We start from the raw sequence: 16,792 nt of genomic DNA on the forward strand, positions 1-16,792 counted from the left end.
TGCCCTGAGGAGAGGCAGGAGCGCATTAACATTACAACATTTGGGCCGCCCCATCTTCCCCCCCAGGACGCGAGGAGAACAGGGAGCTAGGCTGATAAATAGCAAGCGAAGGAAATACTCTGCTGGCGAGCGGGGCAGGCCCACAGGCGCCTGGACCTCCTCTAAGCGAATAAGTGGCCGTAATTTCTAGACGCCGCGCCCAATCACACTCAGGATGGAGGGCGCGGCTTTTGACTGAGTGGGGGCGGGCCCGGGCTGCAACCGAGAGGCGTTGAGCCGTAAATCAGCACCACTTCCCGCCCAGGGCGTTCTGGGTCCCCGCCCACCTGCAAGTCATGTGAGCCACCAAAATGGTGGTGTTCGGGTATGAGGCTGGGACTAAGCCAAGGGATTCAGGTGTGGTGCCGGTGGGAACTGAGGAAGCGCCCAAGGTAGGCGGAAATCCGAAGTGGTATGGGGGGTGATTTCTGCAGCTTCAAAGTGTTGGCAGACTCTTCTAAGATGATACACTTAAAGGAGATTTGAAAAGTTAAAACAGCTCCCAAGTCCATGCAAGGAGCAGTCGATTAAGTCTCCAGTTGCTGTGGAAAGAGGCGGAGAGAACGTAGATGACCTAAATTCTAGTCCTCATCATCTGCAGTTTGTTTTTTCTTGTCTCCAGGCCTTTGCACAGGCTTTTTCTTCAACTTGGAGTATTTCCCTGCTTCTATCCGTCCCAACTCCCCTGCCAAACTGTTCTCTTTCGGTTATTGGTTTAAATGTCACTTCTTCCGGGAAGCCTTCCCACGCTTCCTCTGGCTAGATTAAGTTTGCCTTTTCTTAGGTTGTTGGGTTTTTCGTTCATGTCACTCTCTCATTCTGTGTTTAAATTGCCAGCTTTTTTGTTCTGAACTCCCACTACGTTGTGGATTCCTGAGGATGGGATGACTGTATCTTGATTACCCGGAGGCCTGGAATATACCAGGTGCTCCCTAAATTATAAGCCAATGTTGAATAAAATTCTAAAGGTGAAATTTATTATTAGGTGAAAAATTTATTATTAGGTAAAATAATACACATGAAAGCACTACAAAACCGTTAAATGATTTGCAAACTATAAACCTACATAAATGCACTCTTACTGGTATAAGCGTGGTGACTAGTTGAGTGGCCTTAAGGGGGGAGGGGTGTAATGAAAGCATTCGAGTCTTTGACAGTGCCTTGCAAAGCTTGAGCACTTAATATAATATTTCCTGTGTTCTTTCCAGTATTTCAGTATTTGCTGTCCTGTAATCATAATCCTGGGTGTCTGTTTTCCCTATAGAGACTTCAGGGTGTAGACTAGGTAGGAGATTAGTAGACGATATTGCCTGGAAGTTTGTTTTGTTTTTTGTTTTTGGTGGAAGGTGGAGGATTTCAATGTATTGGATGAGAGCAAAACGAAAATTTATCTAAGGTTTAATGGTTACTCATGTTATTGACATCTGCCAAGACAGCAGATGTCTTAGTACAATAGATGGGTTAGGTATAGAATCTCCCTTAGATGTTACTATCCCTTATACTTTCCATTTGGGTGTCAGGGAGAGGAAAAAGATGTAAGTCTAGTCACTGAAAAATTGTAATTTGTAAAATATTTTACCTTTTTTTCCCCCTGCCCTCTCCAGAAGTGTTAACAGAAAAAGATTGAGTACAATTCTGCAATGATGCAGAGAAAGAAACTGGTCCATTATTACTCATTGTGTAACACCATAAGAAGGTTCAAAGGAGCTCATACCTTCTGTATGTTGATGCCAGGAACTGTGTATAATGAACTGGCCCTTCTATAGTTAGGATTGGTACATACCGCTCATTCAGCAAATGAGTATTACCGTGATATTCAACATGTGTCCATTGACTACAGCATCAGAAGCACTTGGTGCTGTTAAAATGCAGATTCTAGGCCTCATCCTACTCCTGCTGAATCCAGGTATCTCAGGAGGGAGTTCATGAGACTGCATTTCATATAAATACCCCATGTGATTCTTGTGCATGCTGAAGGTTGAGAAGCACTGATTTATTAAGTATCTTGTGTGTTCATTATGCTTTATCCCCTCTAATCCTCTTGTCTAGGACTCCTTAAATTTGAGATTTAGTATTTCCCTTTAATATAAACATTAAAATTGAGATTAGTGTAAATTTGTAAAGAGACTATTTGGCTAATCTGGAGGAAAAAAGAGTAAAAAGCACTGAATTTAGCAGCAATAGACCTTTCACTTGGCTGCTGTAGTAGGTAAACATTTGCAACCACGTGTTTGGATTTAACAAATGTTATTAAGACTTTTTACAGAGACTCTAGAGTCTTGCCCAGAGCAAAACATTCAGAAAGTATCCTGTCTGAGAATGCAGGGTTTGTTTTTTTGTTGTTGTTTTGTTTTGTTTTTTAACCTCTCTAGTTTCTGTTAAGATGCTACTGGCCAAGTCTTCATGGTCCCTTGACATTGGCAGCTGTCTGTTCATCACACTTGGGACACAAGAACCTTCCGACCAAGGAGCCCAGTGCCATGGGTCTCTGGGGCCGGGCATGGTGGCTCACACCTTTAATCCCAGCACTTTGGGAGGCCGAGGCAGGTGAATCACTTGAGGTCAGGAGTTCGAGACCAGCCTGGCTAACATAGTGAAACCCTGTCTCTACTAAAAATACAAAAATTAGCCGGGTGTGGTGGCAGGTGTGGGTCTCTGCTATACCACATAACCATTTCTAGCAAAGGCTCTGCTTCCACCACAGGTGGTAATAGGGAACTAGATATATAATTTATGTACTCCAAAGTAGTAGCCACAATCCACTGCCTGTTCCCTTCCTGGAGTAGTGTCCCTCTTTCTGATTTTTCTGTCTCACTATTCTCCAAGGCAATCCCTGGTCTCTCCTACCTCTCTAGGAAATGAAACACGATTTCCAAAATGAACTCAATCTTTCATGAGAAACTGAGGATAGAGATGTCAATAAGCAGCCACTGTTTCCACCTCCCCACCTGAAGAGCTAGGAGGACAACTACAAAGGGCCTGACTGCCTTCTCGGAATGAGGAGAGAGGAAAACAGCAACAGTATCAGTATGTTAGCCTTCTACACTAAATCTTAAGCAAGCCAACCTTTCAGACCCTCAGTTTGCTCATCTGTATAGAGATAATCATTATACTACCAATTTCTCAAGTTAGTGTGTGAATCAGAAAGCCAATGTCTGTGTTGTAGGATGTTTAGCAAGAAAATAAAAAATAATAACAAAAAGCCAATGTCTAACAGATAATAAGAGCTCAGTAAATGTTGATTGAATTATTAACAAAGTATGTGAAAGCAGACGACGCAGTACGTGGCACACTACTAAACTGTAAATGTTTTCAAATCTGAATCTGTAGAATTCTGTAAGGTTTTATGTAATATTAATATCATTAGCTATTATGGCTCTGGAATTTTTTTTTTCCAGGATATCAAGATGACAGCATCTATGCATGGTCAGCCCAGTCCTTCTCTAGAAGATGCAAAACTCAGAAGACCAGTGGTCATAGAAATCATAGAAAAAAATTTTGACTATCTTAGAAAAGAAATGTAAGAGAAATGCCCAGGCTGAAAGTCAGTCATTTTATTTGCAAGTCTTTTGTAATGCCATTGTTTCTGAGATCCTATTCTTTCTTACCTTTTCTGTTATCTAAGATCCTATTCTTTGAGTTGGTTATGAAGAACACATCTTTAAAACAAAGAATGGGGGAAACAAGAATAGATGAAAATAGTGGTTTGTTGGAATATTTGGGATTGTGGATAATTTCTTTTGTTTCTTAAAAAGTATCCAAAAGTATTGCTAAAACTTTTGTGTAGTAAATATATTTTAATTGAAAGTAATTAGGAGATAACCATGGGGGGGGGGTACTTATATTTAATTGGTGAGTAATTATAATCAGTTTAGGATTGATTATCTCAGCCACAGTACTTAGTACAGCAAAAGGGAATACAAATTTCATGGTATAAATATAGTCTCACATTAACATATTGACTTTTTTTTTTTTGAGATAAGAGTCTCACTCAGTCACCCAGGCTGGAGTGCAGTGGCACAATCTCGGCTCACTGCAATCTCCAGCTCCCAGGTTCAGGTGATTCTCCTGCCTCAGCCTCCCAAGTAGCTGGGATTACAGGCGTGTACCACCACAACCAGCTAACTTTTGTATTTTTAGTACAGATGGTTTAACCATGTTGGCCAGACTGGCCATTTTGACTTTTAAATGAACAAAGTTCAAGAAAAAAATCAAAGGACAGTTGATCTTATTTCCTGGATTTACGTATGGGTCTTAATAAGAAAACTAGATCAGATTTTTTTGGATGAAGTTTTGTAAATCTTGAACAAATTATTTTAAATGTATCTGGGACTAATGAAGAAATAGAAGGCCTAACCAAATGTTAACAGCTTTTTTTTAGATGAACTTAAGCAAAGTAAATCTTTTAGTTGCAGGAAAGGTATTCTTGGATTTGGGTAGCTCATAAAATTTGGCTGCTTTGGAATATATTTATATTTATTTGTGGCCAAAATTATTTAAAAGAGCTCTATTTTAGAATTACTGTAAATATTCTTAGAAAGAGAATCATGTCCTCTCATTAGAATACAAGTTCTATGAGGGGTGGGAAATTTATTTCTTTTTCTTTTTTTCTTTTGCTTTGTTTACTGTGCTATCTTAAGCACTTAGAAAATACTTTTTACATAGTAAGTGCTCAAGAAATATTTGATATTGATATGCAATAACAACTTTTCCGGAAAGGCTGTATCCATTAAGTTCAATGTTATAGTGAACTGAATTTTTCTTTTTTTCTATTAGGACACAAAATGTATATCAAACGGCGACATTTGGAACAACAGCTGGTTTCTCTGGAATATTCTCAAACTTCCTGTTCAGACGCTGCTTCAAGGTTAAACATGATGCTTTGAAGACATATGCATCATTGGCTACACTTCCATTTTTGTCTACTGTCATTACTGACAAGCTTTTTGTAATTGATGCTTTGTATTCAGGTGAATTTAAATTCACTAATGTATAATGTAGTTATGTCTAAGTAAAGTTACTTATTAACATATACTGTTGCTACTGCTAATAATAATTCTTTACATTTATATACTGCTATACAGTTTACAAAGTCCCTTCATATACCTTGTCATATTTAATCCCTGCAGCAATCCTCCTAATCAGGTAAATAGTATTTTTTTATTTTTGTAGATAAGCAACCCAAACTGAGGCATGTTCAAGTACACTAGTAAGCAACACACTAGGAAAAGAATTGGCTGTGGCATACAACGCACATCATTTCAGTATGCTACCTCCTGCCACTTAAGTTTTGTGACATTCAATAAGTCATTTCATCTCTGAGCCTCCGTTGTCTTATCTATGAGTTAGGACTAATAGTACTTACCTCACAGGATTGTTGTGAGAATTAAAAGATACTGTAGGTTAAATGACTACCACAATATCTGTCATATTATGGGCTTTTAATGTTATTTCCTGCCCCTCACCTTACCTTGAGTTTCACAACTAGTAATTGATAGAGCATCTATCCCTCGTTCATTCTTCAGGTTCCTGCTTAAGTATCTTTTCCCCAGGGAGACCTCTGATTCCCTCATTGTACACTAGGTGTCTGGATACATTCCCTATATAGTTTATCTTCAAAGTATTGTGTACACTGATAATTATCTATTTAAATATTTATCTCATGTCTTTCATCCCTATAAACTGGCCAGAAGGTCAGAGATCAGGTCTCTTTTATGTACCACTGTATTCCTAGCACCTAGCACGTTCCTGATACATAGTAGTTAATAAAAATGTATTAATCTAGAATCCAGGTCTGGTTTGCTAGTTTAGTATTGTCATTATAAAATTGCTTCTGGCTGGGCATGGTGGCTCATGCCTATAATCCCAACACTTTGGGAGGCCAAGGCGGGCAGATCACTTGAGGTGAGGAGTTCGAGACCAGCCTGGCCAACACAGTCTCTACTAAAAATAGAAAAACAGTTGAGCGTGGTGGTGCACGCCTATAATCCCAGCTACTTGGGAGGCTGAGGCATGAGAATTGCGTGAACCCTGGAGGCAGAGGTTGCAGTGAGCCGAGATTGTGCCACTGTACTCTAGTCTGGGCAACAGAGTGAGACTCTGTCTCCAAAAAATAAAATAAAATTGCTTCCACAACAACCACATATGTTAGAGGTAATTCTATGTGATAAAGTATAATAAAAACTGTTTTTAAAATGTGCTGCATTTGGCCTGTTACATGCCACAGAGTTTGAATTTCTAATATTCTTTCTATGGTTTAGTTGTGGTTGAGGATAGTGCAGATAACTACTCTGTGAGGTACAACACTGTCTTAATAGCTCTTGAGTTTTAAAGGAAAACCAAATTTACTTTTGTTTTCCAGATAATATAAGCAAGGAAAACTGTGTTTTCAGAAGCTCACTGATTGGCATAGTTTGTGGTGTTTTCTATCCCATTTCTTTGGCTTTTACTAAAAATGGACGTCTGGCAACCAAGTAAGTTCTTCCTTTTCCTTCTTTTTTTCTTTTCTTTTTTTTTTTAGGTTAATAAACTCTCTTTATTCTTTAGCTGTCTATGATATATTTGAATCAAAATGTGGTAGTTTGGTATTTCAGATAGCTAACTTTTAACTTTTTTGCACTCTACATTATAGATCTAGAAAGGCAATTATCAATTTAGGAGAAGTCAACAAACTTCTAATAGCATTCATATCCAGGAGAGGTGATTAACTCTTTTTTCTTTTTAGGTATCATACCGTTCCACTGCCACCAAAAGGAAGGGTTTTACTGCATTGGATGACGCTTTGTCAAACACAAATGAAATTAATGGTGATTCCTCTAGTCTTTCAGCTTATGTTTGGAATATTAAATGGTCTATACCATTATGCAGTATTTGAAGAGACACTTGAGAAAACTATACATGAAGAGTAACCAAAAAAAATGAATGGTTGCTAACTTAGCAAAATGAAGTTTTTATAAAGAGGACTCAGGCATTGCTGAAAGAGTTAAAAGTAACTGTGAATAGATAATTTGTTCTGTGCCTTTTGCCTGGTATATAGCAAATACTCAAAAAATATTCAATAATTCAATCAATAAATATAAGTTTCACCTTACATGTAAGATACAGGTCTTATCTCCTGATGGTGTGTCCATTTTGCCTGATATATAACAGATAATAAATATTCAGTATCAATAAATGTAACAATAAAAGTTTCATCTTTCCTCTTTGTATGTGGAAATGGGTTTGGGCTTTACGTTATATATTCATTATATATTCATTCATTCATCAAACATTTATTGAGCTATTTCTCAGGCACTCTGTTAAATATAATAAGAAACATTCTGGCTGGGCATGGTGGCTCTCACCTGTAATCCCAGCACTTTGGGAGGTCAGGGAGGGTGGATCATCTGAGGTCAGGAGTTTGAGACCAGCCTGGCCAACATGGCAAAACCTCGTCTCTACTAAAAGTACAAAAAAATTAGCTGGGCATAATGGTGTATGCCTGTAATCCCAGTTACTTGGGAGGCTGAGGCAGGAGAATCGCTTGCACCCAGGAGTCGGAGGTTGCAGTAAGCTGAGATCGCACCACTGCGCTCCAGCCTGGGCAACAGAGCAGAACTCCATATCAAAAAGAAAGAAAACAAACATTCCTTACCTAGAAGGAACTCAATTGAGGAGGAATAAGTGTGAACACACACTATGAGAGGATTTGAGAGGTATACACATAATTCTGTAAGGGCACTGAGGGTATGTATGTTAACTAGCAGAAGGGGAAGCTGTGGTGGAAAAAAGTAACAATTGAGCTAAATTTTGAAGGAGGAATTGGAAGTTCTTAACAAAGGAAGATATGGGAATAACATATAGCCCATTTCTCTGCATTGATACTATCTTCTCATTTACAAATTGTCTTCACTATGTAGTTCAAAGAACTTGTTTTTAATCTTCAGTTCTAGTTTCCAAGAAAGAATATTTATTGAGTGCCTATCTGCCATGCATTGAGATAGGCACCAGGGGTACAAAGATTCATTGCTTGTCGATAAAGAAGCTTAAAATCTAAAGAGTTTACAGTATGTCTCTTTAGAGTCTGCCAAGGCATCCCAGAGCTACACATTTATCTTAGTTCAGAAAATGAACACGGATGAGAATTACAGAATGGAACTGTACATCTCATTCTGCATATCCTAACCATATTCATTTTGAGATTAAAAATGTAGTAATCTTGGAAATACAGCAAGGTTGACTTAAGTTCACCTCTCCTACCACCAGAAAGCTGAATAGATTTGTACCTTACTCCATGACTTCAGATTGTCTTTGTAAAGCTGGCAAGGCAATCAATATTTCCTTTAGCTTTAGAAAGCACTACTTTCCAAAGTGACTATAAGAGGCCTGAAAGGAGAAATTAGGGAAACCTTGACCTTCTGGGCCTGAGCCCAAAGGTAAAGCCAGGTGAACCAGTGAAGAAAAGCAACATGTGCAGAGGTGCGAAGTACAGCTTGGAGCTCCATTCAAGGTTCAAATCCTGGCCTCATTACTTACTAACAGGATAATCTTGAATAAGCTACTTCATCTCTCTGCACTTAAGTCTCCTTATCTATAAAATGAGGAATAAAAACTGTACTCAGTCTCAAAGTGTTATATTAAATGAGTTAACATACGTAAATCAAAACAGTACCCAACTCATAGGAAGTCTATATGTATTAGCTGCTATCTTAGTCCACTTGGGCTACTGTAACAAAATAGCATAGACTGGGTGACTTAATAAACAACAGAAATTTATTTCTCATAGTTCTGGAAGCTATGATTTGGTGTCCGATGAGGGCCTGCTTTCTGATTCATAAGTGATGCCTTCTTGTGTCCTCACATGATGGAAGGGGCAAAAGAGCTCTCTGGAGCCTCTTTTATAAGGGTAATAACCTCATTCACGGGGTCTCTGCCCTCATGACCTAATCACTTCCCAAAGGCCTCACCACCTAATACCATCACCTTGGGGTTAGTATTTCAAAATATGAATTCAGGGGGCACAAACATTTAGACCATAGCCGTGGCAATTATTGTTGCTATTGCTGCATATCAAGTATTATGGTCCTTTTCCTAGTCTGTAGTTATCAGTCTAGCACTTCTGTAGAGAAGATTAGAAAAGTCCACCAAAGAGAATCCACAAGATATCTTTCATTTGAATAAATATGTATTCAGCCAATGTTGATTCAACAATCAATACTACAGGTTGAGCAAGTTACGTAAACTTTCTGTGTTTTCTCTTAAAACATATTAATAACTGCTTTATAGTGTTCTTATAAAGAGTAAAGTACATAGAACCATACCATACCACACCTGGCATGTAGAAGTTGCTCAGTAAATGTGTTTACATTGTCTGTTTTTCCTGATAGGTGTATAATAATAACTAAGATATAGTCCCTCTTATAAGAACTTACCTTCACTCTTACCTCTTCATTTCCCCTGACTCCCTTCACCATGTGATTTTCCCCCTGCTTTTGTGTTGTTATTGCATTGCACTGCATTGCTTGGGTTGTATTGTGTACTGATTTTCTCTCTGCTTTTGTACAATTGTTTTATCTTGCATTAACTATTCAGTTTTTGAATTTTCAAGTTTAAAGAGTAATCTAATAATGAAGAAATAGTATTTTACACGAGGCTGAATTTCATAGAATTTGTTCAACCACCTTCCTCAGCTTCATTAAAAAACAAAAAAAGAGTCTTCCAAAGATGCATTACCCATACTCCCCTAGCTTCATCATTCTAAAAAACAGGCAAACTAACATTAATAAACATGAATAATTGAATCTTGGTAGCCGTAAACCCCACCAGCTTCACTACAGGAACAAAGAAATCCACCCCAAAGTCTCCCCAAGATTAGACATTGCAGAAGAAAAGATGGGTGAACCCAAAGATGAAGCAAACTACAAAACTACCACAAGAAAGCTTGGGGGGAAATTCTTCAGGACATTGAATTTGGCAACTAGTTCTTGGATACAACATCAAAAGCACAAGCAGCAAAATCAAAAACAAGCAAATTGGGACAACATCACACTGAAAAACTTGTGTGTCTCAAAATAAAAAGCAGCATGAAAAGGAAACCTAAAAAATGGAAGAAAATAATTGCAAATCATACATCTGATAAGTGGTTAGTATTCAGAATATATAAGGAACTTCTACAACTCAACAACAAAAACCAAATAACTTCAAAAATGAGCAAAGGACTTGAATAAACATTTCTCAAAAAAGAGATATACAAATGGCCACTAAGCATATAAAAAGACACCAACATCACCAACCATTAGGGAAATGCAAATCAAAACCATCACCTCACACCCATCAGGATGGCCACTATCCAAACAACAGAAAATAACAAGTTGGAATCCTTGTGCACTGTGTTGTGAATGTTGCCATTATGGAAAACAGTATGGTGGTTCCTCAAAAAATTAAAATACCATGTGATACAGCATTCTCACTTCTGGTATATATACAAAACAATTCAGAACAAGATCTTGAAGAGACCTTTGCACATTATTCACAATAGCCAACAGGTGGAAGCAACTCAAATGTCCTTCAACAGATTAATAAAGAAAATGTGGTATAATACCCACAACGAAATACTATGCAGCATTAAGAAGGAAATCTTTCCACATGCTACAACATAAGTGAAACTTGAGGACATTACACAAAATTAAATAAGCAAAATAAGCAGTCACAAAAGGACAAATACTGTGTAATGCCACTCATACAAGGTATCTAAAGTAGTCAAAGTTAGAGAAATGAAGTAGAAAGATGGTTACCAAAGTCTGGGGGAAATGGGGAGGAGGAATTAGTATTTTATAGAGTTTCAGTGTTGCAAGTTCTAGAGATCTGTTGCATAACAATGTGAATATACTTAACACTACTGAACTACACAGTTAAAAATGGTTAAGATGGTAAATGTAATGTTATGTGCTTTTACTACAACAACAACAACAAAATCCCGCAACCAAATACTGTTTTAGATTTACACAATGTGAAATAATTAATCACCAGAAGGCTTGCATTCTAAGAAATCTTAAAGGAAGAAGTACTTCAAATAGAAGGAAAATGATATCAGATGGAAATCTAGAAAAATGAGGAACACTAGAAATGGCAAATCTGTGGGTAAATATAAATGTCCTTATTTTTAAAAATTCTTTCAAAGACAAATGACTATTATGTGGTTTATAACAAGTAGAAGTAAATGTATGACAATAACTCAAAGACTAGATGCTAAAAGAGAAGGATCGAACAGATTCTCCTTCGGGGCCTCCAATAGAAACCAACCTTGCTAATACATTAATTACAGACTTACAGCCTCCAGAACAGTGAGAGAAAAAATTTGTTGTTTTAAGCCACCCAGTTTGTGGTACTTTCTAAAGATAGCCTTAGGAAACTACATGTGTACTATATATGCTAAAGCAATCATTACAATTTTTTAAAAGAATTATAACTAGTAGGATACAAAAGGACATGAAATGGAAAAAAATTCAATTAGTCCAAAAAAAGGCAGAAGGAAATGTAGAACAGATAGGACAAATAGAAAACAAATAGAAAGCTAATAGATTTAAACTGTAAAATATAAGAATCATATTAAACATAAATTGTCTAAACACTCACCCCATGAAAAGTCAGAAATTGCCTAATTTAGATAAAAAGTAAACTCCAGCTATATAGCCTAAAAGAAAACCTGCATTAAATCTAGAGACTCAAATAGGTTAAAAGGATAGGAAAAGCTGTGTTGTGTTAACACTAATCTAAAAAGTTATTGGAGTGGCTATAGTGATATCAAATAGGCCAGGCACAGTGGCTCATGCCTGTAATCCCAGCACTTCAGGAGGCCAAGGCAGGAGGATTGCTTGATCCCAGGAGTTCAAAACTAACCTAGGCAACATAGTGATATCCCGTCTCTACAAAAAATAAAAAGTTAGCTGGGCATAGTGGCCTGTAGTCCCAGCTACTCAGGTGCCTAAGGCAAGAGGATCACTTGCCAGATGGTTGAGGCTGCAGTGAGCCATGATTGTGCCATTGCACACCAACCTGGGTGACAGAGTGAGACCCTGATTCAAAGGAAGGAGAGAAGGGAGGGAGTGAGGGAGGGGGTGGATTTCAAAGCAAAGAATATTACCAAGGAATAAGGAGGTTATTTCACAATTATACAGGGATCAATTCATCCTAAGTGTTTATTCATACAATAATGGGAGCTTGAAAATAACGTGAGGCAACAGTTGACAGAACTGAAAGGAGAAACAGAAAATCCTCATAATGGTTGGAGATTTCAATAACCTTCTCTCAGTATTAATAAAACAAGTTGGTAGAAATTCAGAAAGGATAATGACCATTAGCCAACTTGTGCTAATTGATGTTTTTAGAATTCTTGGCACAACAGCAGAGTATACGTTCTTTACAAGCACACATGGACCACTTACCAAGATGGACCAGAATCTACTTTATAAATCTCAATAAACTTAAAAGGATTCAAATCATACAAAGTATATTTTCTGACCAGAATGGAACTGAATTGGAAATCAATAGCAAAGTGGTATCTGGAAAATTGGAACCATTACTAAACTAACACACTTCTAAATAATCCACAGGCCAAAGAGGAAAGCAAAGTGAAATTAGAAATTCTTTTGAACTGAATTAAAATAATACAGAACATTTAAAAATCTATGGATACAGTTAAAGCAGCACTTAGAAATTTGTAATGACAAACACATATGTTAGAGGGGAAAAAGATCTCAAATCAATTACCTCAGGTATGTTTTTAAGAAATGAGAAAAAGAGGAGCAACTTAAATCCTAGATAAGAATAAGAAAGAAATTATATAGAACAGAGGGGGAAAAAAATAGAAAACAGAAACCAATAGAAAAGAACCAATAAAACCAAAAGGTGGTTATTTGAGATTTTCAAAAATAATAAACAATTAGCCAGATAGATCAGGCATAAAGAAGGGAAGACATAAGTGACCAATATCAAGAGAGATGTTTCACCACAGATTCTACAGATGTTAAAATATAACAAGAAAATATTTTTGAACAATTTCAGCCAATAAACTTGAGAACTTAGGTGAAATGAATAAATGAATATTTGATCTTGTTTTGTGAAGATTTGTGAAGTTCACTCAAAAAGAAATAGATAATCAGGGTAGCCATATATCTATCATGAGTATTGAATTTGTAGTTAAATCCTCCTTACAAGGAAAACTCAAATCCAGAAATCTTCACTGGTAAAGTCTACCAAACATGTAAGGCAGAAATAATAACAATATGATGCAAACTCTCCAAAAAAATTGAAGAGATGGGAACACTTGCCAACTTATTCAATAAGTCCAGCAATATCCTGATATCAAAGCCAGATAAAAACATTTTGAGGAAAGAAACTACAGCCTAATACTCCTCATGAACATTGATATAAAAACTTTTGACAAACTTTTAGCAAACCAAATACAAAACTATATATAAAGAATAGTACCTCATGGCCAAGCGGGGCTTATTCCAGGATTGCAAAATAGACTAAACATTTAAAAAAAATTACTCAATGTTTTGTTCCACCAAACCCACAGCAGGAGTCACCCCAAAAGTGACAGCAGGGGAGTTTCCACAACGGAGTGTCCTGAGTCATCCTAAGACTGGGCTGGTTGGGATTCAAAGAAAGAAGGACTAAACACCAGGGTGACCAGTCCAAAGCATTTATTAGGGGAAATGTTATATGAGTGGACTGCAGCAATCCGCACCACAAACAGCAAGAGAAAAGGCTAGCAGTTCACAACAAGGGGATTAGGATATGGAGTTTATATGAGGGCTTAGGAATTTGGCTAAGGTCCAGGGCCAGTTTATTTTAGTGTTTTGGGCAACAACCTAGATACCTTTATCAGTGCCTGGAAATGTTTAAGGTCTCAGTTTGGATTCAAGCCTGCTAAGAAAAATCTGCAGCTGGCCGGGTCACAAAGCAATCAAGGCGCTCTGTGATTTTTGGTCAGGACATGGAAAGATGGCTGGGGAACGTGGAGCCCCTACACAATATAATTCACTGTATTAACAAACTAAACAAGGAAAAAAAAAGATCATCTGAATAGATACAGAAAAAGCATTTGACAAAATCCAACATCTGTTCCTGATAAAAACTCCCAGCATATGAGGAAAAGAAGGGAACTTCCTTAAGATTTTGAAGAGCATTTACCAAAAAACCTATAATTAACATGATGATGGTAGGAAACTGAATGACTTCCCCCTAAGATCAGGGAAAATGCAAGAATGTCTGCTTTATTGCTTCTAGCCAACATTGTATGGGACAGTCTAGCCAGATTGGAAAAGAAGAAATAAAATTATCTATGTAATTTTTAAAATCCTATTTAATTTAGCAAGGTTGTAGGTTATAAAATGTAAAAGAAAAAATAAATTGTAACTCTCCAGATAAGCAATTAACAATACGACCAAGCAATTTGTCCATTTTGTCTAAATTGTTGAACACATTGGGTTAAAGTTGTGCATAATATCCTCTCCTTATCCTGTTAATGTGTGTAGAATCTGTATTCATGTCCCTTCTTTCAGTCCAAAAAGATTTAGTTGTTTGGTCTCTTTTTCTTTTGATTAGTCTTATTAGGGCTTATTGATTTTATTAATATTTTCAAAGAATCACAGTTGGTTTTTTCTCTATTGTTTTTGTCTTTTCTCTTTCATTTATTTCCACTCTTACCTTTATTATTCCTCCCTCTTTGATTTCCTTTTTGCTTAATTTGATTTTTTTTTTTTAATATTGATGTGGTTGATTTTGCCCTTGATTCTAGGGCATAACCCTTAGTCATTGGATGTAGTCATTAATTCTATGTTGCTCAGTGGAATGTCCAAAGTTTTCACCCAGTCTGTATAACTTGGAAATATTTAAATTTCAAATATTTGAATTTAAATATTGAAAAATACACTATCTTCCCAGCATCAGATGACTGCTGAAATTTCACTTCATCTCTTCCAGTCTTCTAACTGTTGCTGTCCATTGGGTTCTTTGGGTCTTACCACATGCATGTACTGTTATAATGTCAGCCAAAAATTTGAGGGGATTTTTTTAGACAGATTTTGGGGCTCCCTTTTCAAGGTTCCTGCCCCAATTTTCAGTTGATCTGGCATTTCCAAATTTCAACTTCTGAGTTTTTTAGAATGGGAAGAATGCTGCTTTATACTGGCACTCTATTCCCCATGTACTGCACAGACTAATGCCCTCATGAAAAAAAGCTGGATAAATGTGGATCTTACCCACTATTTTTCCTATCTTTCAAGAATTGTATACCTTCCTGTGTTTTCATGCTATTTTGGTTGCTTTCCAGGGTCTTTGAAAAGAATCTCTTCCTTGTCCAGAGTTTATAGTTGCTATTTGCAACAGGGTCTGTCCAACATAAGCTACTGTGTCACTTCCAGAAGCTAGAAGTCCTTCTTTTATTTTTTGATTATTATCTTTGAAAAGTATGGAATCTTCCTGGATCAACTATTTTCAGCAGATTCATGCAGCATTTAAGTCAAAGCCATATCCCAGCAATTTTTCTGTGTGACACAGGATTTTAAAGACAGTCTAGGTAAGAGATAATAGGTAGTAGCAATAAAGGTAGTGACAAGTGGTCAAATTCCATTTTCTTTTATTAACTATTTTATGTGCCAATATTCTGTTGTTAGAGAGTTCAGACAAGCTATAAGAAACTAAATTATCTTTTCTCTTTTGGCATTTCTCAAAACTTTTAAAATCAAAAGAATTGCATGTATTTTTAGTAACAGAAAAATATGCTTTGACAAATTGTTCTTTATTTCCTATTTCCAAAAAGAGCTTACGGTTGTCTGGTGCAAGCATCATAGACATTGCAGATTTCTGGCTACATTTCTATCCCCTCTCTTCCATGTACAGCCCAAGTTCAGCTAAATTGTCTGACATAAATTTTCATAGATGCTATGTAGAGAATTGCTGAAAGGAAGATGAGTGGAATCTGTGAGAATAGAGTCACCTCCAGTGCCTAAATGAGAAATGATTTGTGAAAAGAGTATCTAGGAAGAAAATCAATAAATTGTTCACGATTGATTAGTCTGCAGGGAGTAATGTGGATGAACTGAAGTTTCTGGCTTGTGCAACGAAATGGATGGTGTTGTCAAGCCCTGAGACAGGAAACAGTAGATATGAGAGAGGAAAACATATATGATTTTCAGCTTTGGAGTATGAGATGTCCTTGAGATTTTTATTTGGATGCACCTAATCTAATCTCCATCTGCAGTATTGCCTCCATTTTTTTCTACATCATATGCTTCTTATCATAGTGTAACTATGAATTTTTTAACTCCCATTTTTAATAACTAACATTTCCCAGAAAATAAAGCAAACAAAAGGGAGCAAATTCTTAGTCTGGCATTTGAAGTATTCCACACTCTGGCTTTTTTTTTTTTTTTTTTAACTTTTCAACCTTATTGGCCATTATTCTCTACAAAATGGTGGTTTATAGTTTCTATATAATTAGGAAACACAGAGAAGGCCTAGTGAAATTCCATTCAGGCAAAGGTAGTGAGCAGAATATTGTGATTTGTTTGCTTAAAACCTTGAGATGAAAAGCAAAGTGAGTAAAAGACTAGATGGCCAGGCACGCTGGTTCACGCCTGTAATCCCTGCACTTTGGGAGACCGAGGCGAGTGGATCACCTGAGGTCAGGAGTTCGAGACCAGCCTGGCCAACGTGGTGAAATCCTGTCTTTACTAAAAAATAAGCCGAGGCTCGGCATGGTGGCTCA

The 16,792-nt window shown here is 37.1% G+C and overlaps 1 protein-coding gene across 4 annotated transcripts; it reads left to right on the forward strand.

Annotated features, from left to right (window-relative positions):
• The first annotated feature begins 292 nt into the window (after positions 1–292).
• On the forward strand, positions 293–7,226 carry TMEM126B (transmembrane protein 126B). Of its 4 annotated transcripts, XM_009246903.4 has the most exons (6): positions 306–431; positions 2,895–3,066; positions 3,438–3,559; positions 4,816–5,009; positions 6,401–6,512; positions 6,764–7,226. In XM_009246903.4, the coding sequence occupies exons 3-6, from the start codon at positions 3,447–3,449 to the stop codon at positions 6,945–6,947; spliced, it is 603 nt and encodes a 200-aa protein (XP_009245178.1). In that variant the 5' UTR covers positions 306–431; positions 2,895–3,066; positions 3,438–3,446; the 3' UTR covers positions 6,948–7,226. The 4 variants fall into 4 exon arrangements, with proteins under 4 accessions (XP_002822362.1, XP_009245178.1, XP_054382100.1 ...); XM_002822316.5 differs by lacking the exon at positions 2,895–3,066 and having other exon boundaries at positions 293–431; XM_054526125.1 differs by lacking the exons at positions 2,895–3,066; positions 3,438–3,559 and having other exon boundaries at positions 315–431.
• Positions 7,227–16,792: the final 9,566 nt, after the last annotated feature.

This window comes from Pongo abelii, chromosome 9 (assembly GCF_028885655.2).
Source record: "Pongo abelii isolate AG06213 chromosome 9, NHGRI_mPonAbe1-v2.0_pri, whole genome shotgun sequence".
Classification (NCBI taxonomy): Eukaryota; Metazoa; Chordata; class Mammalia; order Primates; family Hominidae; genus Pongo; species Pongo abelii.